This window comes from Ambystoma mexicanum, chromosome 2p (assembly GCF_040938575.1).
Source record: "Ambystoma mexicanum isolate Mex_15411 chromosome 2p, UKY_AmexF1_1, whole genome shotgun sequence".
NCBI lineage: Eukaryota > Metazoa > Chordata > Amphibia > Caudata > Ambystomatidae > Ambystoma > Ambystoma mexicanum.
Window position 1 is genome coordinate 970,905,021 of NC_090923.1, and position 25,738 is coordinate 970,930,758.

Consider the following 25,738-nt stretch of genomic DNA (forward strand, 5'->3'; position numbering starts at 1 on the left):
ACAATGATATCTTGAAGTTACGAGAATATAGGTGACAACCAAGAAATGGTAGTGGCTCAACTGGTATCACACCCAGACTACACTTACTTGTTACTTGGATTACGAGGGCGAACTGTTGCGTGAAGTTCGTGCATAAGCACCATCAAAATCCTCAACCCGGACCGTGTGAGACAGACTGCCGTGAAGTCTGGCAGCTCTGTAACGCATTGCGGCTGTGGATGGCCTTGCGATATGTAGGACAAGCATACAGAGTTTTCTCGGCAGCAGCAGTTCTCCACCTCGGTTGGCATGGTGGAAACACCGTCTATGCGACTAGGCCCTGACTCTTCATCTGTTGAAACGTCCGCCCAACTGTTTTCCAAATCCCCATCGTCTACAGAGCTTGCTCTTTCCAGTAATTCCTCCGCGGAATACTCAGGCTCGTACAGCTAGGGCATTATTGTTGCCATTGTGTGGTAAAGAAACAAAAATAATGTATAGCGGTCGTACTGGTATCTGTTCACACGGGCTACGAGCAACGAAGGTAGCTGACCAGATCACAGAAACGAGTCACAGAATACAGCGAAAGGAATGGAAAAGAAAATCTGCTGTTGTGTGTTGTGAAACTCTGTTTATACTTGTCGAGGAAAGGGGCTTCCTGCCGTTTCCATGGCGACACGTCATTAGCTGAGGTGCAGAGAATGTTGACACGAGACGTGCTTTGGCGTTGGGAAATCGGCAGTATGCATCTAGTGATGTCAGGGGCGGGGGATATGATTTAGTGCCGCAAACGCAGGTCACCTAGGGCGATGCGGCAAGTGATAGGATTATCACAAAATGGCCGCGCCCTGCTGCCTGGTTTTGCTTGTGTTCAAGAGACGAAAACTCGGGTAAGGTGCATAGGAAATGTTTGTACCATCGAATTATGATTAAAAGCACATGGCCGACCGATAGGGACAATAATATTTTTTGACCAAACCATTCCTTTAAGGGAGGATGAGGATGTTCCATGACCGCCCAGAAGGGGTGAGCGCCAGTCGAGGCCCCATCAGCTGTCAGATACAGGGACAGGCGCAGATCCAGAGGACCTGGTGTCCACACATTCATCCCACACTGACTAATTTGAAGATTTCATTGCGGCCGATGGGGAACTGGATATTCGCATTAGAGACTTCACCCCCTGATGAGGTTGGCGCCTTCCATGCGCTTATGGCTAGCGTGGCCAAAATGTTCGGCCTCACCCCGGAGGAGTAGCGCGAGGACAGTATACTGTATCAACGCAGAGAACAGCGCAGAAAATCAGTAATGTCCATTCCGCTGTTGGAGGATGTCTGAGAGGGTGGCCTAGTCACCTTGGCTCATCCTGCTACGGCCCTGGCAAAGTAGGACCGCAGATTAGGATCGCGAGTTGTGATAAAAGATGTGCCCATAGTAGAGTTTCTTCTGGATGACCAACAGGAAGCTATGGACATATTCCATGAGGGCCAATTGGCATCAGACCATGCCATCAGTCTCAGTGGACATAGCCGACACTGGTTTTTGCCAGCTTGGGAATGGAGCGGTCCTGCACAGGCAAAGAGGCTATAGGCCACAGACATTTATCCTGATGGCCAGTCCAGGGTCGTAGATGTTGGGTAAGAATTGATGCAAAGAATTGATGCAGTCAAACTGTGTGAGACGTTTTATAATATAAGGGGGTAGAGTGGCCCTCTTTTTTTGGTAAGGGGGGGCCTAAGTCATGAGGGAGCCTGATATAATAGTAGCAGGGACTTAGGCTACCCCACCTGTATGGCTCTGGCCGGGTATGGATGCAACACACTTTATACAGATCCCTGTTGGTAATCTGTGTATCAGAGAACACCCAGGTTGCTTTTCATACAATAACAATTTTATTGATTTTAATCATAAAACAAAAATTTAAAATAGCATTACAGAGCTATCTTCCGAAACCTTTTGTTTGCCTGTAATTGCTGGGTAATAATACACTGTTCAAGACATGTCATCTTAGCCTAACACAATTGAAATTGGCATACAGTTTATGCAGTGTGCGTTAGTACATCTGGTGACTTTCAAATGTGGTATGACTGTCTTAACATTTATCTAGACTAGACACTGTGTGAGACTACACAACACTTATCTGCTTGGTATTAGGTAACCCACTTTTTGTCATCGGTCTGTACTACACAAGTTGGTAGTGTGACTGAGCAGCCCTGGGCCTATCTAAGGAGGGGTAAATGTGAGCTGTAGAGCTGTACAAATGAAATCCATAAATACAAGTAGCCAAGTAACACTTACACTCAAGGTTTCTGTTATAAATACTTATTTATTTAATTAACATCAATTTTTAAATAAGAGTTGTTAAAAAAGGCAATTTGTTTAACAATGTAAATACACTTTAAAAGTACTTTTCAGAATCAAAACAAGTCAGTGGATAATCTTTGGATATGCTTCGTACACAATTCCTACGCCCTGAGGTGACTTCAGTTATAAGGACAATAATGGCATTTATATATCGCACTGGTTATACTATGCAGGTTCTGAGGTTGCAAAAAGGAAAGGTTTAGGGAAGGAAAAGGTTAAACAGGTTCTCACTAAATGTGAGGACAACTTAATCTTACAATGAAATCTAGTCCAGCCTTTCCCAGCAGTAACAGTTCACAACAAGCTACTACTTATGTGAGGGACATACAATAACAAAGTAAATGGGCTAGAAGAGTCTTCAGGGAGCCAGGACAGCCAAAGTAAATTGGAACACAGTCTATGGAGCAGAGGCACTTCTTAAATCAGAAACAGTTTTGCACAACTTCAGAGAGTTTGTAGAAAATCACTTGCAGGGTCACAAGCTGTTAAGCCTGTGAAAAGAGTGTTGGGTGCAACTCTAAAATTAAGCCAATGAAATTCCCAACTGAGAATAGCACAGCTAAAAAGCAATGAGGTAAGTACCCCAAACCTAAACAGTACCTCTGGTTTGAAGAAGAGTGGTCCAGCTGGATTCTGTCTTGCTACAGCAGTGCAGACCCTGTGTTCCTGAGCCTCACTCGTGCGGACAAGAGAGAGGACATCTGAAGGGCTCCTGCGGCAGCACTTTGTGGTTTCAACGCTTAACAAACGGCACCGTTGCGGATCTTGGATACTGGTTGGGCTTCCTTCACTCCTTGGGTCCTGCACTCTGGTGAGGGGACTTGGGATCTAGTCATTCTGCTTCTGGTAGGACCTTATGAGACTGCTGGAGCTTCTGCACGGATTCCTTACTGCATCAGCCGTTTCACTAGACTACGGATTACTCGACCTCTGGCATTTGGTTCTTGCAGCAATGAAGTACAGCCAGTCAGGGAAGATGGTCCAGTGGAGTTAGTCTCAGGGTTTGTTGGTCCCACTAACCCAAAGGGGGAAGAAGTTGTTCCGTCCGGTTCTTCTCTGTCAAAATGAAAAAGGAGTTTCAGCACAGCAGCAGGGCTTCACCGGGCAATTCAAAGGTCCAGGAGGATACTGCAAGCTTCGTTCACGGATTCTTCATCGGGTGTTTCGCCCAGTGGTCGACTCTGCCTCTAGTCTCAAAACCCTAGTCTTTTAAGCAGGTTTCTCCCATTCATGCACAGCCTAGGCTGTCCATCGCACAGCAGGGTGGCTGTCCCAAAAGGACAGCCCGCCAGCCAATCAGGTCTGGTTCCTTTCTGGCATTCCTAGAGACAAAGGACTGGGGAGTTTCAGGAACCTCCCTCACATCCTGCCCTTCCAGAAACACTGGAGCCAGAGATGGGTTTCAGGGCTGATGCCCACCAAAGGCAAGGCAAACAAAGGGCTCAAATCTGTAAACGCACAGTGCAAAACCCAAGAAAGTCCTCACAAACCGAAAATGGTGAAAAAAGAAGACGGGGGGGGGGGGGGGGGGGGGGTGTTTTGACAAAATGGTCACCCATTGGTTCTGTACTGCAGCTTAGGGTTCAGCCTGCGGTAGAAAAGCACAATGGTAGCAAGAATTAAACCACTGCCACCAATAGTGAGGGAACATAAATTGTTTACATGAGAGGGTAAGATAAGGAGCTACTAAGTAACCCCCCAGCACTCCACATAAGATGCTGTGTGTCCCCATACAAAAAGTAGATGCCTATGGAATTTGTCAGACTCATAATTCAATTCAGGTCAAAACACATGAGAGAGTGAGCAAAAAGGTCTCGCTCAATCCAGGGTTAAAATTTAAGTCAAAGTCCAGCAAAAGCGCTGGGGGACTCTAAGGTTGAAGGGAATTAGCACAGAAATGAAAATTCTCCCTAACAGTAGATATGCCCTTTGACGGAAAATACCTATTCAGGAAGGATGTGGATGTGGCTATGCAGTCTATTAAAACAGAAACGGAGACTGTCTGCTCCTGGACACGCTACAGCAAAGGTGCCAGTCCTTTCACTCTGGGTGGAAAAAGGGACTTATGATAGAACTTGGCGGGACAACTGCTCCACGTTGTTAGGACAGTTCTCCAGCATGGGGTCTGGCATGGATTCACATACTCATGTATATTCCCTGTCAGGCCGTGAATCCTTGGTAAAAGAAAAAGTATCACTTTCACTTACAAACTCTTTCTCCTATAAACCAATAGCTAATCTCTGGGTCATACTGACCCCAGCCAATGACTGCCCTCTCCCTCTAGCGGCCATCTTCAGATTTTTACTGCACGTTCAGGTGTTGGGACCGACACCCTTTCTATGTCTTTGCGCTGTTTCGTTAAAAAGTTCCTATTTTTGTCAAATAGAGCCTGTGTGCTCTTTCGTTTCTTTAACCGGCAAGTGGGGATCCGTTTGTCGGCATCTTTCAATGCCACTCAAGGACAAGAATCGTTGAGTTCCATCGAAGATTCCAGAAAGCTATTGGGCCTACACCTCACACCAGACCATGACGGAAGTTCCTTCTTCAAGCTCTGCTCCAGCTGCGTATTGAGGAATGTGTTTGTGGAGGACAAACCCTCCCAGTGCCTCTACGGTTTCCATCCGGATCACAAGGAAGTGGATTGCGAGATCTGCCTTCGTTTCTCCAAGCGCACTGTCAACGATCGTCACGGTAGGTTGCTGGTGTGGCTCAACGCCAAGGCCTCTACCCCGTGTGGGAAACAGGGGTGTGCCTCACCCAGGACACTAGTACCAGACACCCCGGGGAACCCCGGCCAAGAAGAGGAGGCACCTTATGACTCGGGGGTCTCGGGCAGCCACCAGGATGAAGACGTTGGGCTCGGCTTCTTACTCTTGCTCCACCCCTCTGGACAACCAGGCGAAGAAGTTTGATTCGATGGGTAAGAAGGTGATCTACTCCGCGGTGACGACTGTCAAGGCTGCACACGCCCTCGCGATCGTGGCCAGATATGATCAGGAGCTTTGGTTTAAACGGGCCCCGCTGCTGGATTACCTCCCCGATGACAAACGGGTTGAGGCTTTGGGGATCCTTCAAGAAGGAGAGATGGCATCGGACAACGCCATCACAGTGGCCCTGGACATCGCGGACACAGGTTTCCGCCAGAACAGGGTTTGTCTTCGCCGTCGTGGTTGGCTCAAGGCCACCAACATTAGACAGGAGGTCCAGACAAGGGTTTTGGACATGCCCTTTGACGGGGACAACCTGTTTGAGAAGGCTGTGGATGAATATCTCCAGGCCATCAAGACGGACATGGAGCTGGAACGTGCCCTACAGCAACAACTGTCCTTTCGTTCTTCAGGAGGGAAGTCAATCCACTCTTTGAAGGGTTTTGGGGGTGGCTCGTTGGCCCCTCCCGTTCCTCGGCCCAGGAAGCCAACAGGGGTCGCTCCAAGGCATTCGGGGGCGGACATCGCCGTTGTCGGGGACCGCAAGGCGGTCTGTCGACCTCGAAGCAAGATTGCTCCAGCCAGGACGTCAGGCACCCAACCGTGCACCCCAGGGGGAGGCCGGCTGACGAACTTCGTCGACGTGTGGGAGACCATCTCCACCGATAGATGGGTGCTGGACGGTCTCGCCCACGGACCCACCCTAGAATTCCAATGAACGTGTCTGCGAATACCACTGGTGGCCCGACAGGAAAACCACATCCCTCAGCTGCTGCTGGAGGTTCGGGGCCATGTTACAGAAAGGGGCGATAGAGCTGGTTCCACGACGACTCAGGAGTATACTCAAGGTACTGGCTCGTAAAAAAAAGACTGGGGGCTGGAGGTCCATTCTCATCCTGCAACGGCTCAACAAATACATAAGGTCCCAGAAGTTCTGGGTGGTCGTGCTGCAGCACATGCTCGGCCAACTGGAGAAGAGGTACTTTGTCGTCGTTGGATCTGGAGGGCGCGTACTTCAGCGTCCCCATACACAAAGGACACCACGTTTCTGCGCTTTGTCATTCAGGGGAAGCATTATCAGTTCAAGGCCCTTACGTTCATGCTGAAGTCGGCACCCAGAGTCTTCAAGTGCTTGGCGCCGGTGGCGGCCCATCTGCGACTGCAAGGGATTCACGTTTACCCCTACGTGGACGACTGCCTCAGCCAGGCCAAGTCAAGGGACACCGCCGTCGAACACACGTGCGGACCGTCTGTCTTCTGGCAGATCTGGGGTTCTCAGTGAACTATGCAAAGTCCTGCTTAACTCCATCACAGGACACTGTTCCTGCGATTAAAGCTCAACACAGTGTCATGCCTGGCGTCACCATCGGAGGAAGGGATATCGGCCATCTTGGACAAGGTGCAACGGCTGTTGGCACTGAGGGTCGCCAAGGTGAGGACCATCAAGCTGCTGCTTGGCATGATGTTGTGCATTTACCTGATTCGGCTCTGCAGGCTACGGATGCAGCGTCTACAGGAGCTCCTAGATGCCCGTCGGGTCCAGGTGTCCGGAAGCTTCCAGGACAAGATCGCGCTCGACGAGGAGTTCTGACGATGACCAGATGTTGGGGCGTGCGCTCCAATATCGCTGGAGGCACGTATTTCCAGAGCCCCCTGTACCAGGAGACAGTCACAACGGATGCGTCTCTGGAAAGATGGGGAGCTCACACCAGACGTCTTTACGCCAGAGGCCTGTGGCTGCTGGAAGAGAAGATGCTACACATACATGTATTGGAACTATAGGCAGAGTTATGGGCCCTTAAGTCGTTTCTGCTGTACCTCAAGGGCAAAGTGGTGAGGGTCTTCACAGACGATACCATCACCATGTTTTACATCCGGAAGCAGGGGGGCACCAGATCCCCATTCCCCATCCCCTCTCCCCCCTCCCCCCCCTGCACTCCTCAGGGAGGCGCAACACTTTTGGCACTCTGTGTCCTCTTTTCAGCTCAATCAACAAGTGGTTCTGCCCGTATTCTTCAGCACACCATCTCCAGTGGGGCAAACGCTGCACACAATGTATGTGGTGCATGCCCTCAAAGTACTATGTGGCGCGTACTAAGTCATTCCGTTCCACGGATCAACTGTTTGCGTCGTTTGGACACTCTGGGCCGGGAAACACTCTGTCAAAGGCCTCCATTTCAAGATAGATTGCGGCCTGCATTTCCTACTGCCATCAACGGGCCGGCTGCCCTCTCCGTGGCACACCCGAAGCTCACTCTACCAGAGCGATGGCTGCAACCACTGCTTTCCTGTCTAGGATCCCACTACCTGACATCTGCCGTGCAGCCACCTGGAGATCGGTGGAGGTTATTGGGTCTCAGTGGTAAGTTTTGCTGGGAGCTTGCCTCTGCCTGTATTTATTGTTTTGATACTGCTTTGTAATCTATTCATAGCATGGGAATCTACGAAAGATCCAATGCAGGAGAAGGAATAAGTTAATTACCTGTAACACTGGTTCTTCAGCATAGCTATGCTATCTTTCATAGATTAACATGCAACCCTCGCGCCTTCCCCGCATGGCTCTTCTTATGGCTCTTACTGCCACTCACGTGTGCTGCCAAATCTGAAGATGGCCTACAGGGGAGGTGTTCCTATTGGCTGTGGGTAGTACAAAATCATAATTACTGTATTAGAGCACAAATGTGACAGAGTTTTCAGTTTAGGTTTAAACTGCTCTGTTACCTAGGATTCCCAGCCTGACGACTGGGAATATTCAGAACAAAGATACCATATGAAAGATACCAATGCTGGAGATCCAGAGTTAGAGCTAAGTAACTAATTACTTTCACATCCCTATTCATCGCAGACCCTGATGCTCCCACTGATTTGTCGTAAACGGCAGACATTGCCAAGTTTCTTCCCTTCGGCCTCAAGTCAGCTCTAAGTGGCTGGCTCTAGCTGCAGACAATCTTTGGCTTTCAGGGATCTATGTCTATCCCTACCTGGATGACTGGCTGAGCCGCGTCCATCCACTGGTTTTACAGCACACCAAGGAGACCATCATGTGCTTAACTTTGCTGTGATTTTTGATCAACTTTCCGAAACCATGCATGGTCGGGGACTTGCAATGACAAGATCACCCTCATTACAGTGTTCAGGAAGGCCCTGCAGTGGTGGTGTGTTTGTCAGCATCTCATGCAAAGCACTCCTCTTCGCCTTCCAGTGCATCAGGCCACAGTCTCCACCAACGCCTTCCTGGAAGGTTGCAGCACACACTGAGCTCTATTTCACGCCAGAGACTTATGGCAACCAGTGGATTGAAGCAGTTTTCTGGGCGCAAGTCTTTCAAACCCCAACTCCAAGGCAAGGTGGCTTGCATTTTCACAGACAACACAATCTCCGTGTTCTACATCAGGAAACTGGGGGTGGGACCCGCTCTCCCATTCTAGCCAAGGAAGTGCAAGCAATATGGAAGTGGGCGATGGATCAAAAGATGTCTCTCATTCCATCTGGCAGGTATTCACAATACTATTCCAGATTCATTCAGAAAAGAATTGCGATCCTGCCACGAGTGGGAGCTTTATCAGACTCAAGTTCTTCTCTTCTCCAAGTGTGGTCACCCTCAAATCGACCTATTCACCACGGCAGTAAACGGAAAGTCCCCCAGGTTTGCCAGCTGGTACCCGCAGCCACGGCAGGAAAAGGAAAGTGCCCCAGGTTTGCCAGCTGGTACTCGCAGCCAGGAAGTCTGGGGGAACTTTCTAGTTCTCCTGGGAGGGCCAATTACTCTGCGCGTTCCTTCCAGTTCCGCTGATTCTACGAGTGATAACGGGCACTCCAACAGACCCATTGCAAGATGATTCTCATTGCTCCAGCGTGGCCCAGCAAGATCTGGTACTCAGACATTCTCGACTTGACTATGGCTCCTTGTATCAAACTGCCCTCTCTTCCAGATCTGCTCTCCAGAGAGGGAGGGGGTCTGTCCTCCACCACAACACATCCTTGGGACTGGCAGCTTGTTCCTGCGAACTAGAGTTTGGCCATTAAGAATGTAATGATATTCTGGCTAAAGCTAGGGCACCTGTCTACCCTTGCATGCTATAAGCTCAAATGAAAACGCTTCTCCATGTGGTGTAATTTGCACAAGTTTTCTGCCCTTCGCATAAAAGCTCCCCAAATTCTGCCGTACCTGCTCTCCCTAGCAAAGGCAGGCCTTGCTTACACGTCCAAGGTAGACCAGGCAGCTGTCTATTGATATACTCAGACTGCACATGCTTTCCTTGTGTTCTCACAGACTTGTTAAAGAATTCCTGAAAGGTCTGTTCAGAGCATTCGCTCCAGTGAAGGCTCCAGCCTCCACAAGGAGAGCTCAATGTAATTCTGTCAAAATTGATGAGTCCTCCTATTGAACTTCATTTGTTCGTGACATTTGCACCTTGGGGACAGGGAAAAGCACTCTCTAAGGCTTTCATTTCCAGGTGGCTCTCTGGATGTATCACATATTGCCACCGGCTTGTAAGCAAGCCGTTGCCAAGAAGACAGAGCCCATTCCACCAGACATGGCTGCTAATATGGTGTTCCTGTCCGGTGTTCCCCTGCTGGCCATTTGCATGGGGCGCTATGTGGAGGTCGACTCATACCTTCACAAAATACTACTGCATCAACAGGGATTCCATGGTTGAGTCCTGTGTCAGCCAAACAGTGCTTCGCGACCTTTTAATTGACGTGAATGTGTTACAGAAGTGAGTTCTTGTATTACATCTGTTGAGCCAGTGCCACCTCCCATGGTTGTTTATGTACTACTGTATAATTGTATTCATGGTCATGTGAATCCATGTAAGATTCCATGTTTGGGAAGGAACAAGTTACTTAGCTGTAACTCCTGTTCTCCAACATGGGTATCTTGTATAGATTCACATGTGGGCCCTCCCCATAACTCCTCTATGGCTCTTCTTGGTTCCTAGTGCCACGCACCTCTAAATCTGAGGATGGCCACTGGGGATAGAGCTGAGGACGACGAATCCCATTGACTTGAGCAGTATGACCCAAAGAGACAGCAATAAACTGTATAAGCGACAAGCAGTTTTATCTTTAAAGCAAAACTTCTTTTAATATTACCAAGGATTCCCAGCCTGACAGGGAATATTCATGAGCATGTGAATCGATGTAAGATACCCATGCTGCAGAACAGGAGTTACAGGTAAGTAACTTGTTCTTCACTTTTTATGGTCATCCTCTGCTCTCCCCAAATTCCCTATATCTTATTACATATACTCCCCTTTTCTCATCTCCCCATAGCACTTTGAAACTTCCATTAGAGAGCATTGAGTGTGTTCCTACATGCATGCATTACACATTTGCTCCTTTCTATTCTCACATGAACCCTCACCAATGTGGCTTACTGTTGTAAGAAGTGAGCATTTATATAATATATTCACAGGCATACACCGGAACCAAAAGTAGCCCTGGAAATGTTTTTCAAGGGGGCCATATAGAACACTGTGTGAGCACTCACCCAATCTCTCTAAGTAGGGTTAGGGGTACCCCCACGTAAATGTGTAAGTAGTGAATTTTAAGAACATTTGTCCATATATAGGGATTAAAAAGTAGTTAAACATGACAAAAAACAGACATATAACATTTGTTTGGAGTGAGCATTTGTCTGGAGTGAGGCCTACCATACTGGACGCTTTATAAGAAATTCTTTACCGCTAAGGGATGTGGCAGATGAGAAGAGATGGAAGAAAGAGTTCAGGGAGCATGGGAGAAAGGGTAAGCGCAAAACAACAAGGTGCCCGCACAAAAGAGACTCATGGTGTAGATCCCCATCGGGAAATCGGCAGTTAACATGTAAGCCAGTCCACCTCTGGCTCGCATGTTTGTGTGCGTTTTCAGGTGTTTTCTTTAGAGATGTAAAGAAAATCAGCATTTTTGTGTACCCACAGTTCTAATATGAACAAATGCTCTTTACCTCGTTGTAGGTCCTGGCAGAATGTCCACTGTATCCTACGAAAAAACAGTCTGGGCTTTTACAAAGATGCCAAGAGCGCCAGCGCTGGGATTCCATACCATGGAGAGGTGCCCATCAGCCTTGTCGGTGCCACATGCAGTGTTGCCCATGATTACAAAAAGCGGAAAAATGTCTTCAAGCTCGGGTGAGGAGACCATTGAGCAAAAACATGCTTGGACCACAGATTGATTCCAGGGGATTCAATTTTACCATATTGGATGCTGCTGTTTCTTTCGTTTTAAGTTTTTACTGAGCATTCTTATCCTTCTGTTCTGCGCGTTGTAATGTAAAGTACCACATCTCTCCACTCCCCCTTATGTCATACTAATCTTCCTTTGTATTGATTTATGCTTAATAGGGTGGATGTCCTCATTCAGGTTCCTGTAACCAGTCTCCACAGTTGAGCACCGATTCAGACTTTGCCTGTTAAGATCTCAAGCTGTCTTCATTTTCTCACAAGCAACCCCTGCAGTGCTAGTTTTGTTGAGAAATGTATGACACGCCATTATCTTGATGCTCCAATTTAAGTTGCTTCCTTTTTGATTATGGGACAGAGTAGATGACCCCTTTCTTTGTGGCCGAAATCGGCAGGGCTTTAAGTGGGCTGGGTCTTGAAAAACTATGGTTTACAGTGAATCAACATCACAGCCGAGAAATCGTTTTTGCAACCACCTCAGACCTATTTCCTGGGTCAAATTCAATGGGTGAGCCCTTAAACCGCTTTTTGCCTATAAGTGTACCATTGTGTGAAGATAATCTGCTCAGTTTAGAGGGTTCCATGTAATAATGTCGCCACAAAAATCTCGCCATGCAAAAATATCGCCGAAAAATGGCCGGTTTTTTGTGGCAACATTATTGCATAGAACATGCGGGGAACACCCCCGCAACCCCCAAACTTTTATTTTGTGCCCCTGTCCCCATATATATGGTCACCCAAATAATATCACCATGACCTTTTCACAGCGATATTATTTACGGCGACCATATATATATGAGGATAATATTACCTGATACCATTTAGAGTGGCTGCCTAGTCATTGGTTCTCTCCATTGGGGCACAGTAGGTTTAGGATTGAGATTATGCCTCTTTTTGTTATTGGCAAATTATGCTTTCCCGCAGGGTTGTTGTTGCATATTCTCGAGCACAGGCTGCAGGTAAAGAACATGGAGTGCTGTCCCATGCTGCCTTTGATTTAGCAGGCACAATTGCTTGACAAACGGTATAAAGTGCTTAATTCATCTGCAGTTGAGAAAAAGTGTTAAAAAGATGTTTGCTGCCGATTTCCGTTGTAGATGGCATGCTCTGTTGCTACCTTCTATAGAAACTGCCCAATTTTTCCATCTTCAGTGTGTGCCGAGTACCAGTGGGCCATCACATGATGGTCACTGTTGGGGCCTTGGGTTAGGAGTGCTTCTCTGATTCATGTTCTTTTGTTTTTTAACAGCTTAACGGATGGGAAGGAGTACTTGTTCCAGGCTAAGGACGAGGTAAGTGTGTTTTCATACACTCTTCCCTGCACTCATAACCTAGTATGATGGTGATCCTTTGAGGATCAGTGTTAACAATTCCCAATGTTTGCGTTGAGAGATAATGGGTGTTGACCCTTTGTCCCATACACAAGTACCTGACCTAATGATGTGCCATCCATATCTTTTCTACACCTAAATCCTCTGTTTGTATTGCATAGTTACCCCCAGATAATTAATCCAGCATCGGAAGCTCCACTTCCTCTTATGATTTATGATCTGGCGTTTATAACGCGCCTATACACAAGTGTGTATGTGATCATTGAGCGGCCTTCTAAGTCCTTTGAGGGCGCTCCATCCATTGGGACACAACACAAGGCCAAGCACTGCGAGTCCGCTTACATATGGGTCACCGCTCCTGCGTGTGCTGCGACGGTTAGGGTGCGCTCATCGTTCCCATCAGCATCGATCTCCAGCCTCTGCTCCAGCTCTTCAACCAAAAGGAAGTCCGATAGCCCATGGGAAACTGCGGGAGACGCTGGAGAAGTCACGCTCACCTGGTCTCCACGGGGGGGGTGTGCTCGTGTGCGAAGGATGATGTCTGCACTGGTGTTCTGCTTAATGAGGTCCTGCTTGCGTCTTCCCTTCTGTCTTGCCTTAGGAGATGTTCTTCTGCAAGTTGAAACAAGATATTAGCCAACTGTGTGGAGCTGGTTTTGGTTTTCACCTCCTTCCGTGTTATCCTTCTCTTTCCCTGGCTCACCTTGTCTATTATATGGGTGAGCTCTCCGTCCTGCACACTCTCTAGCAGGGGTGCGTTTACTCTGTAGTTCCTGGATCGAGTTACTTCACTGATCCGATGGAGGTTGCTGAAGTGGATGGACCGGAGTAAGCAGGTAAGTCTCTATTCCAATAACTCAGTTCATGCATGCAAGATATCTAATGTTCGTTTTCTTGTCTTTCAGGTGCGGCACAAAAGCGGTTTTCGGATGATGGATGACTCTCCTGACAATGATGTGCAGGATTCTTGCCGGTAAGTAGAGTGCTGTGCGAGATGCGCTAATAGTTCGCTTTATTTTAGCCTTCTTGTGTGCGACTAACCTGCTTTGTCTTTTCTGTTTGGCAGGTGCGGCGCTTTTCCAGGAAGAGGATGACGGTGTCGAGATGCGGCGCGATGCAGAATGATGGAGAACTGCTCGCCGGAGTTCCTGGAGGAGGCCGAGTCAGGTGCGTCGCTACCCGAGAGGGTACCTTCTGGTCTTCTACAGATGCGGCGGCCCTTGGATAAGCGTAAAGGCGAGGCCCAGATGTTCTGCAGGTAAGGCCTTCAATGCGTGAATAACTCTTGTTGTTCTATTTTCACAGGTGCCGATGGATAGAAGACTCTGGACGGGCGTGGCAGAAAGGAAGCAAGAACTGACACGGTGAGCGGTACGCTGCAGGAGTACAGATTAACGCGAAGCGTGTTCAGTTTGCAAGGTGCGGTTTAAATAGCCTTGCAAGTAGTTCCAGGAAAATAGTCCCCTTCATCGTATCCTGTCTCTCTGGTAAAGTAGTCCCAAGCCACACCCTGTACTGAATGGGCTCAGCATCTCAGAGCCAAATAAATGGACCATGTATTTAACACCTGGCGCCAGCGGCGCCTAGGACTGAACCCAGGTGAGCCTAGCTGGGGCCTGGGAAGTCCCAAAGAAAGCCAGAATATGGGCTGGGCTCACGGGTTTCAGGGTTTTGGGGGCATGCACCATGACAGAAGGACAAGGTGCCCAACCTGCCCGTGAAGTAGGACAAGGTGTCCCACCTGCCGGTGAAGCAGAAGGCCAAGTAGGACAAGGGATCCGGCCTTACCCAGAAGGCCCAGATGCTGTAGGCTAAATCGTCCACCTCGATCGGGTTGGCGGTGGCCTCCCTCTCGAAGGCGAAAGGGTCAGACCCGACCCAGGGTGCCACACCGGCAGCCAGAGTGGCTCTTCGTCCCAGGAGGGAGGCTTCGGCCACGCCAGTTGAGAAGACTCTGGAGAAAAGGATGCCGGACTTCAGCCCGAGACAGACCCCTCAGGACACAAAGAAAGAAAGGAGGTGGGTGGGCGAACTTCAAGGAACGAACATTTCTTCGTTCGACGAGGAAGAGGTACTTTCCGTCCACACCATTCAGGGAGGGTACGATTATGGAAACGCTGTTACGATGCCTGCCGGAGGCGGCGACACGGTTGACTGGGATGACGACATGGGCGCTGGGCCCAGCGACCCTGTTACCCAGGTAACCCCAAGAGACTCGCAGGATATCCTCTCCCCACACTGGTGTCGGAGATTCAGAAGAGGATGCCGACAGTTCCACCAACAGTACCGACACCGGTGACCCCGTTGACACCGGGGCAGCCACCGGCGAAGAAGAGGAGGAGACATCATACACCTCCATTCCAACCATCGCTGCCCTCTGGGGACGGGGACGAACACAGCAACGACTGACACAGATGACAGAGGGATGGGAGATCCGCCGTCGCCACCCCCACAGCCGAGAGCTTCCCCACCGGACGAAGTGGGATCTTTTCATTCCATGATTGCTCGTGCATCTGAGCTTTTCCAACTCACCTCGGAGGAAAAGGAGGGCTTTGTGTATCGGTGCCTGGAGGCAAAGAGGAAAACCATCCTGCCGGTCCTGCTCCTGGACGACGTTTGGGATGCGGGGCTGGCCCTGCTGAGGAACCCCGCCTCAGCCCCAGCAAAGAGAGACTGGCTCAAAAAGAAATACAGGGTGCCGGAGTCTGTACCCAAGTGCCTGCGGTCTCAGCCGTTGCTAGACTCTGTGGCCTCGGCGGCCACCAGGAAGAGATAGTCTAGTGTAGCATCTTCTTTGTCAGTCCCTCCGGACAACGAGTGGAAGAAATTGTATTCCATGGGTTGAAAGGTCATCTCAGCGGCGGCAACGATCAAGGCGGCCAACGCCCTGGAGATCGTGGCCAGGAACGACTGGGAACTTTGGTTCAAAATGGCTTCTATCCCGAGGACAAACGGGTTGAAGCTTTGGAGATCCTCCAGGATGGCGAGGTGGCATCGGACCACGCCATCATGGTGGCACTGGACATCGTGGACAGGGGTTTCCGCACGTTGGGCAACAGGGTTAGCCGTTGCGGCTGGCTCATGACCACCAACTTCGGGGAAGAGGTCCAGACGAGGGTCGTGGACATGCCGTTCAACGGAGGCAACCTGTTTGGGAAGGCCGTCAATGAATCCCTCCAGGCCATCAAGACCAACACGGAGATGGCACATGCCTTGGGCATCCTGCAGTAACACCAGCCGTCCTTTCGTTCCTCAGGAGGGGGGAAGTCCTACAGGTCTTCGAAGAGTTTTGGCAGGGGCTCTTCCTCTTACTGCCAACCCTCCCACTCTTCGACCCAGGAACCAACAGGGGTCGCTTCAAGGCTTTCGAAGGTGGCTGCTGTCGTCAAGGGCCCCAAGGCGCACCAACGACCAAGCAAGATTGAACCGGCCAGGACGTCGGGCATCCACCCATGCACCCCAATGGGAGGCCGGCTGGCTAACTTCGTCAGCGTGTGGAAGACCATCTCCACCGATCGATGGGTGCTGGACACCCTCGCCCACGGACACACCTTGGAGTTTCAACGGAAGTGTCAGCGAATACCACTGGTGGCCCGACAGGAAAATCACATCTCTCAGCTACTGCTGGAGGTTCGGGCCATCTTAAGAAAAGGGGTGATAGAGTTGGTTCCACTGCGACTCGGGGGCTCCAGAGTTTACTCAAGATACTTTCTCGTAAGAAAGAAGACCGGTGGCTGGTGTCAGGGCTGGCCAGGGTAAGTGGTCTGGTAGTCGGAAAGGGCCTGCAGAGGTGCATAGGATAGGAGGTTTTTTTCTTCAGTATAAAGCTTTTTCTGATTGGTGGAGAGAACAATGGTATCTTTGATTTTACCTGATATGTGGAGGGAATCCTGCTGGGGTGGTGAGCAAGATTCTAAACTGCCTTTCATCCATAGTAAGTCAGGGGCGGGTATTTTGTTTTTGTTCCTTAATTAAGGTCCATCCAGAGTCCTGAATATCCAGGTCAGAAGTAAGAAGACTTCAGTAGGTGAAGGAGCATTCATTGAAGATTAGGTGGAATCGTTTCATTTTAAAAGGTTTCATTTCTTAAGGTTATTTCAAGACTGCTGAGTAGAGAATGTACTTATTTCTGGAACTGATTGGGGTTAAGATTAAACTCATGAAAGCTTCGAATTGAAAATGATTAATATATCGTGTACATAGTTTAAAAGGTTTCCATTGAGTTGGTGAACACTGTACTCCGAACCCTCTTAGTAATGAAACATTGATAGAAACTACCAAGTGTGAAGTTTCTGCAAGTAGTTAATACAGAACTTCTTTACAGTGAAAAGAGTTTGTCAAGTCTAAACGACAGTACAGTGACGTGTGTTTAAATTACATGTTGCACTGGCTGACAAGCATGAGCCGCATAGTTCTGACTCAGTACGTCATGAAGAGAGCGCGCGATCAGCTGTGTGTAAGATTTCCGCGGGCGTGGCGTTTAAATTGTGGCATGCGCGTCGCATGATTCTTGGGCAAGGTGTAACGTGTATTGGCACTGAAGATTGCCACGGTGCGGACTATCAAGCCGCTGCTCGACATGTCATGCATACACCAGATTCGGCTCTGCAGGTTGCTGATGCACCCTCTACAGGAACTCCTTGACGCCGTTGGGTTTAGGTGTCCGGAGACATGATTGCGCTAGACTAGGTCTGTCGTGCGATAAGGTGGTGGGGCGTGCACTCCAACATCGCCGGAGGCTCGGAGTGCCAGAGCCCCCCATACCAGAAGACAGTAATGATGGACGCTTCCCTGGTAGGATGGGGAGCCCACACCAAACGTCTTCACACCAGAGGCCTGTGGCTGCCGGAAGAGAAGACTCTACACATCAATGTACTGGAACTACGGCCTGTGTTTTGGGCCCTCGGATCGTTTCTGCCATCCCTCAAGAGCAAAGTGGTGAGGATCTTCACTGACAATACCACCACAGTGTTTTACATCCAGAAGCAGGGGGGCACCGGATCACCAGCGCTCTCCAAAGAGGCGCAGGACTTGTGGCATTGGGCCATCGGCCAGGGGATGTTCCTCATTCTGTTTCACCTGGCATGAGTAAAGAACATTGTCGCTGACTCTCTCAGCAGGGAGCTGAGCTCTTGCCACGAGTGGGAGCTTCGGCAGGATCAAGTAGGCAACCTTTCCCTCAAGTGGGGCAGGCCCCAGATTGATCTGACGGCGACAAACACCAAGTGCCTGAGGTTCACCAGCAGAATCCCCCCACCTGGGGTTCATGGGGGACGCATTTTCATTCCCTTGGGAAGGCCTGTTTCTGTATGCGTTCCCTCCGTTGCCGCTACTTCCTCACCTTTTAAATCCAATATAAAAAGTTGGCTGAGTATCAAGTATCATCACTAAGAGGCCTTCACTATGCGAAATGACCACTGTCTATTTCTGCTTCTACTCATCTTTTGTTTGTCATACTACTGTATATTATCTCCTTTTCTGACCAACCTGTAACCAGGGTCCCTCTTGCTGTCTCTACACTGATTGTAATATGCCTGCCTTATCTGTATGTAACCATTAAGTTTGTCAAGCGCCCAGTTACCTCAGGGTTTGGTGCACGATACAAATAATAAACAAATACAAATACTTCGAGTCATCAGTCAACTCAGATGGTACCGGATGTTCCTCCTCGCACTGGTGTGGCCAAGGCAGATCTGGTACCCGGACCTGCTCAGCATGTCAGTGTCCCCTCCAGTCAAGCTGCCAGTGGTCGCAGAGCTTCTCGTCAAGGGAGGTGGCGCAATTCTTCACCATGACCCGGGATCTCTGAACCTGAAGGACTGGCTCCTGCAGCATTCGAGTTCAGTGGCTACTGCAGGGCTGTACTCGCCAATGCCAGGGCATCGTCTACTTAGAAATGCTACAGACACAAATGGAAGCGCATTGCGACTTGGTGCCGATCGCAGAAAATCAGTCCTCAGAGGGTCACGGCCCCTCAAGTACTTCCGTATTTACGGTCATTGGCTAAATTGGGGCTGGCTCATGGCTACATCAAGATACATCTGACAGCCATCTCCCGCTACACCTGGTCTCTGGGATGTTCTTCACTGTGGTTGCACCGTTTATTTAAGGAGTTCATCAAGGGGTCTGTCCTGCTCTTTCCCGCCGGTGAAACTCCGGCCCAGGCCTGGGGACTCAATGTGGTGCTGACTAGGCTCATGGGGGCTCCATTTGAACCTATGCATTCAGCTCTGCTCAAGTTTCTGTCGTGGAAGACGGCTTTCCTCATGGCCATCACCTCTGAAAGAGGAGTAGGTGAGATCCAGGCCCTGTCCTGCAAGCTGCCTTATTTGACTTTTCACAAGACAAGGGTGTTGCTGCCGAAGCACCCCTCCTTCATGCACAAGGTCCAGTTGGAATTTCACCTCAACGAGCCCTTGGTGTTGCATGTGTTTTTTCGGACGCCTTAGTTGAAAGGTAGTTAGTTAGTTAAAAGGACTTTGCACTTGCTGGATGTGGCTAGAGCGCAGAAGTTTTATGTGGCCAGCACAAAGAGTATCCGGTAAACTTCTCAGCTTTTTGTGAACTTTCGTCCTGTGAACCATAAGAAGGCCCTGTCCAAGGCTTCCATTTCCAGATTGCTCTCCGGCTGTATCAATCACTGTCACCGATTGGCAAACCGACCGTTGCCTGGCTGTCCGAGAGCCAATTCTACCAGAGCGAACGCTGCTACAATGGTGGTCCTGTCTGGTGTGCCCCTGCTGGACATTTGCAGGGCTACTACGTGGAGGTCGACGCACACCTTAACGAAATTCTACTGCGTCGACAGGGATTCCAGGGAGGAGTCAGTCGGCCAAGCAGTACTGCGCAACCTGTTTGCTTGAAGGTGAGCCTGGTGAGGAGGTAAGAGATTGCTTCTGTTGAGGCTTGCCACCTCCCGTGGTTGTGCATGTATGTACTGCTATGTATTCTTTATTGCCAGAATCCATGCCAGACCTCATGCTGGAGAAGGAACAAGTCACTTAACTGTAACTGTTGTTCTCCTGCATGGGTCTGGCATGGATTCACATGCGAACCCTCCCGCCTGCCACTCTGCAGCTCTTCTCTTGGTCCTACTGCCACTTTAAGTGCTACCAAATCTGAAGATGGCTGCCAGAGGAGGGGCTTAGGTAGAGGGCAGTCATTGGCTGAGGAAGTATGACCCAGAGCTCAGTGTTTGGTTTAGAGGAAAATGAGAGTTTAGAAATGAAACAAACTGTTTTTTCTTTTACCGAGGATTCCCAGCTTGATGACGGGGAGTATTCATGAGCATGTGTATCCATGCCAGACCACAACGGTTAGTTAAGTAACTTGTTCCTTCATAGGAGAGCTTCTTAAACAAGTAAGTATTTACTTTCACAGTTAGTGTTGAGAGACTTCACAGAAGGCTCCCTATATGTGTTCCAGCATTAGGCCTGGGCAAGTGATATGGGCAAACTCCCAACCACACAAACCACCCACTCAGCCTCACAGGAAGCACACCAGACTTAAGGTAAGCATTAACCAAGCCCACACAGTACCCCAGTAGAAAAGAAGAGCTTCGGAGTGGATGCCTTCAGGATGCAGCAGCACAGTATCCGGTCCCTGGATTCTTGGTCTGGAGATGAAAGCACTGGACGCTGGATAGGAACTTGCAGTAGCAGTCATCCGAGGAGGCTTCCGCAAAGGTCTCTTCATGGATTCTCATGGCTCCGTGGATTTGGCACCTTTTTACAGCAGCCAGATGAAGAAATATCGCTGGTCTGATTATCTTCACCCTCTCGGTCCTGCACTCTGGTGAGGGGACTTGAGAGATTTGAATCCTGTCTCTGGATATCCAGCAGGAGTCCACCAAAGTTTAGGACGGATTTGGACCTCAAAGACCATGTACCGCACTCAGTCTTGAGGTCCTAGGGTATTGGGAGTTTGCATCCCAACAAGGTTGCAGCACATTGTGGAATGGCTCAAAATACAGGTCGTCTTGAGACTAGTGGATCTCGCCAAGCTCTGCGTAGGAGTCATCGCATTCGGGACCTCCAGGTCGATTGGAAGGGAGGATTACATCAGGCTTTGGTTACACAGCAGGCTCTCTCGTTGCCGTAGAAGCAGAACCCTTTATCGTGGAGGTGGTCATAACGCCAGTCACCATCTTATAACCCCTCTTGAGCCTGCCTTACCTCTGGGAGGAATTGTGTGCGCCACATGGCACCTGCTGGTGTGTATCTGAAGCAGAGTTGTCAACTGACTTGATAAGCACATCAAGCATTGACCACCGAAAAGACCATGCAGGTTTTAAGAAGGGACCAGTGTCACAGTGGAGAGACTTTGGAGTTACATTTTTCCTTTACAATTCGATCCCCATCTTGGCACAGCTTTTGTTTTCATTCCCAAATAACTTTTTCTGTTAAAATGAAGTCTCAACCCTCTTGTAGACCACCATCACTGTCAAGCTGCTTTTTGTGACTACCTTAATATTACCTGACCCTAATTAAAAATCAGTTTGCACACTTGAATCCCAAACTTAAGAAATTACTGTGAGATAGCTAGCCAATCTTCCGTTAGTCGAAGGAGAACTTTCTTGTCCACAAACAACGAAGTTGTGCAATAGGTCGTAAAATCAATTTAAAAATTGGTGGGAATAATACCATATCCGAAGGGATCACACGAGTTCACTTAACTGATTGGGATTAAAAAGGGGCAAATGTAAAGGAACTACCTGGCACTTCCCTGTTGTGACGAATCTCAGGGTTTTGTCACTGCTTCCATGGGTTAAGCCCCTTCTCATGAGGCCAGGGAGGCTGAGGCCGATATCTCGATAGTCCCCCTGGGGGCTGTGGGGGTCGTACTCAGTGGATGGATCTCATGAGGAGGGATGCCCCCATGATGGGACCAGTGATTGAACACCTTGGGAGAGCGCAGTGTTCCCCTCTTCCTTTCCCTACCCTCCTTGCTTCCCTCACCTCCCTCCTTCCTTTCCCTGCCCCCTTCCCCCCTTCCTTTGCCTTCCCCCCTTCCTTTGCCTTCCCCCTTCCTTTGCCTTCCCCCCTTCCTTTGCCTTCCCCCCTTCCTTTGCCTTCCCCCCTTTCTTTGCCTTCCCCCCTTTCTTTGCCTTCCCCCCTTCCTTTGCCTTCCCCCCTTCCTTTGCCTTCCCCCCTTCCTTTGCCTTCCCCCCTTCCTTTGACTTCCCCCCCTTCCCTTGACTTCCCCCCTTCCTTTGACTTCCCCCCTTCCTTTGACTTCCCCCCTTCCTTTGACTTCCCCCCCTTCCTTTGACTTCCCCCCCTTCCTTTGACTTCCCCCCTTCCTTTGACTTCCCCCCTTCCTTTGACTTCCCCCCTTCCTTTGACTTCCCCCTTCCTTTGACTCCCCCCCTTCCTTTGACTCCCCCCCTTCCTTTGACTCCCCCCCCTTCCTTTGACTCCCCCCCTTCCTTTGACTCCCCCCCTTCCTTTGACTCCCCCCCTTCCTTTGACTCCCCCCCCTTCCTTTGACTCCCCCCCCTTCCTTTGACTCCCCCCCCTTCGTTTGACTTCCCCCCCTTCGTTTGACTTCCCCCCCTTCGTTTGACTTCCCCCCCTTCGTTTGACTTCCCCCCCTTCGTTTGACTTCCCCCCCTTCGTTTGACTTCCCCCCCTTCGTTTGACTTCCCCCCCTTCGTTTGACTTCCCCCCCTTCGTTTGACTTCCCCCCCTTCGTTTGACTTCCCCCCCTTCGTTTGACTTCCCCCCCCTTCGTTTGACTTCCCCCCCTTCGTTTGACTTCCCCCCCTTCGTTTGACTTCCCCCCCTTCGTTTGACTTCCCCCCCTTCGTTTGACCTCCCCCCCTTCCTTTGCCCTCCCTCCCTCTTCCTCCCTCTTCCTTCCTTTCCCTCCCTCCCCCTCTTCCTTCCTTTCCCTCCCTCTTCCTTCCTTTCCCTCCCTCCCTCCCTCTTCCTTCCTTTCCCTCCCTCCCTCCCTCTTCCTTCCTTTCCCTCCCTCCCTCCCCCTTCCTTTCCCTCCCTCCCTCCCTCTTCTTCCTTTCGCTTCTTCCTTCCTTTCCCTTCCCTCCATCCTTTCACCCCACTCAGTGCCCTGTGGTTCCCCACACCTCCATCTATTTATGTAGAGTTGAGGAAACCAAACCACCTAAAAACAGACGAAGAAGAATAATACCGAAGTCTATGGTAATCAGCAGTTTAGTACTGAGACAAGGGGGAAGGCTGGAGTAATGAGGACTACTTGTGCGAACCAAAACATGCAGTCTGGTGGTTGGAGACTGCCTATTGGTTACCCGAAGTATTAGTTAGCGGAAGGACTAGATTGTTTGTGAAGCCTGCCCACGAGGAACCGAGAGCAAAGTTTGAATGGTGGAGATCGAGAGACACAGGGAGAAACCAAAGAACATCCAAGTGTTCATAGAATCCTCCGGGATAGAAGCTGCTCAGCTCAACTCACTGAGGCAGGGATGCGGATGCCAGCGGGACAGGGGAGAAGAGGCCCGGGACATCGCCCAGAGAGTCGGAATAGTCAGAACAGGACACCACGCAGCGGGAACCCGAAAGCAAGTTACAGATGCTGCCTGGGTCCATGAGAGGGGCTATGAACCGAAAAAGTGCAATCGAGGGAGGGTCTGGGACCCCAAGTAAAGAGGCTGATGAAACGTGGGTAGGGGCCCAAACAGAAATGTAGGACACCAACATAATGGCATCCATAGACACTTGGCAGAAGAGTAAACAAAGTGTCCTGGAATTTCAATACAAATGGTTCTGGGACCTGAGGCGAGTTGAGGCTGATAACATGCGGGTTAAGGGCCCTAAGAGAAATATAGTGACACAAGAATATGCTGCACCAGGAGACACTTGGCAGGAGAGTTAACCAAGTGTTGTGGGAGACGGACACAAGAGGGTCTAGGGCCCTGAGAATATCAAGCGGAGAGAGACCTTAAGATATGCATGCCTGGCAGGGACTAATATCATGAAAGGAGGAAAGGGATAACAAACACATAAGAACATCTGGAAAAAACATTGTATTTCATTTTATGTGGGACAGCACACCAGGTCTCAGGTCTGTTCAGTTGGATATTAAGTCGGAAAAGGGGTAAGAAATCTGCAAACCACTAGGGCCTTGGGACCCCTGTGAAGTTGGGAAGGCCCACAAAAGCAAAGCACATGTGTCTGGGACCTAAGCAAGAGCAAAGAAACATATGATCAAAGGGCTGAGGCCCAGAGAAAGTCAGACAGTCGAGAGGGATCTGCAATCGATGTCAGAGGAAAATAATTGTGAAGAGCTGAAACCAAGATAACATAAACACATCCATTGTCCAATAATCTTCTTGCATAAGCCAGCATGGTAATCAAGACCTCCGGCTGTACTGTGTGAGACAGCAACCTATGTGAATCCATAAAAATGTATTGTTGCTGTTCATCTGTCATTTCAAACAGTAGGCTTATGAAGGATGATAGAATATCCTGTCCAGAAACACACCCACCTTTTATTCTGATACTTCAGTGTTCTAAATACTTGTTTCTCAGATGCTGGATTTTGCTTCACGGTCACATGTACACATCCAGGCAGGGTGACCCATTCCTTCATGCTTTTAGAGTGATTGTGTACCAATACATTGGATGATGGGAGCACCTGTGATTTATATCACAACCCAACAGCAGCAACCACTGTAAACAAGTTATTAATGATGGGGAACGTTCAATGGCTTTTCACTAGAGGTCTGCGTCTCTGTTGATATGTGCCCTCTAACAATAACAGCTTAGTCAGGCTTGTATGGCCCCACTAAATTGTAGATCACCTGTTCCTCATCGCCCAACCTTCACCCACAAATACAAAATTCCTTTGCATCAATTTACCATGGAACCATGTTAACTGCAATGTTAGTGTTCTGAAAATCCAAATAAAAATGCATAAGCAAAAACCTAATTCTGGTTTGGTAAATCTGAACCACCAAAGGTTCCTGTTTGGAATTATAAGAGGTACCGTTTGTTACTTGAAAATGAACGGACCAAGGACACTGCAAACTAGATTATTTTTCCCTGCAAACAGGTGAGTGGGATAGGAGTTTTGGGGCCATTTATATGTATAAGGCTGTAATACAAATTAGGGTATGTAGAACATTCACTAAGTTTAAATATCAGCACACTTAAAGGGGCTTGTGATCTCTTCTGACTTCACTGTGAACGTATTTGCTTATATTGCAACACAGCCATACAATAAGTGTTATGGCATGATTCCATTTAGGGGCTCTTTCTGCTGAACTCTGTGGATCCCCTAAACCTTTTGACGACATCCATTGTTTTCAAATTTCTCTTTGCATCTAGTGCTATTGAATTCCCTCTGTAAATCCAACCCTTTTTCTGATATGTTGCCCTGAATACACCATAGACTATCAGTGCAGCTTGTTAGAAAAGATTTTCTTTTTGCACTTTCGCTTCATAGATTTCTGTGGAACACCCTTTTAAGTGCTTTGTTTTTTTAACCTTTTTGAAGGGAAGTAAATCCGTGCACACACACCACCTTACAGTTGAGTGCAATTAGGATACTTGGTGTCCTTATAACATGTTACCCTTTGGGATTTTGTTTACTTTTTATATGTGCCTAAGACAAGCTGGTGGCAGTAGTGATATTTTTCCAGTTTCTGCATTTTACTTGTGCACTTTTGCGTTTAACTAAATGGCTATTAAAGGTAGCCATCACCCAAAGATTGCTGTGCCACAAGGTTTTTTCACTTGTTCTTTGGTTATGTGATAGTTTGGCCTTCTTTCTGCTCTCTCAGGTCAAGAAATCCCATATTATGGTTTTGCATCTGCCCAGAAAAGTCGCTGGTATCCCAGGAGGGAGCTGGTCAGTCCACCGGGTAGTTCAGGGATGTTTCTGCAGTCTCTGCGGGCACAGATCCTCAAGCAGAGGTCAAGACTAGTTGGTGCCACTAGTCCAAGGGTCGAGAGGCTGCTGGCCCACTGCAGAAGTC

General features: G+C 49.2%; 1 protein-coding gene across 3 annotated transcripts in view; it reads left to right on the plus strand.

Annotated features, from left to right (window-relative positions):
* SPTBN2 (spectrin beta, non-erythrocytic 2) overlaps window positions 1-25,738 on the plus strand; it is a 1,293,574-nt gene that overhangs the window by 1,246,680 nt on the left and 21,156 nt on the right. For all 3 annotated transcript variants that reach the window (XM_069644771.1, XM_069644772.1, XM_069644773.1), the window contains 2 exons: window positions 11,228-11,401; window positions 12,702-12,744. In XM_069644771.1, coding sequence (XP_069500872.1) covers window positions 11,228-11,401; window positions 12,702-12,744 — 217 coding nt within the window. The remainder of the gene's footprint in view (window positions 1-11,227; window positions 11,402-12,701; window positions 12,745-25,738) is intronic.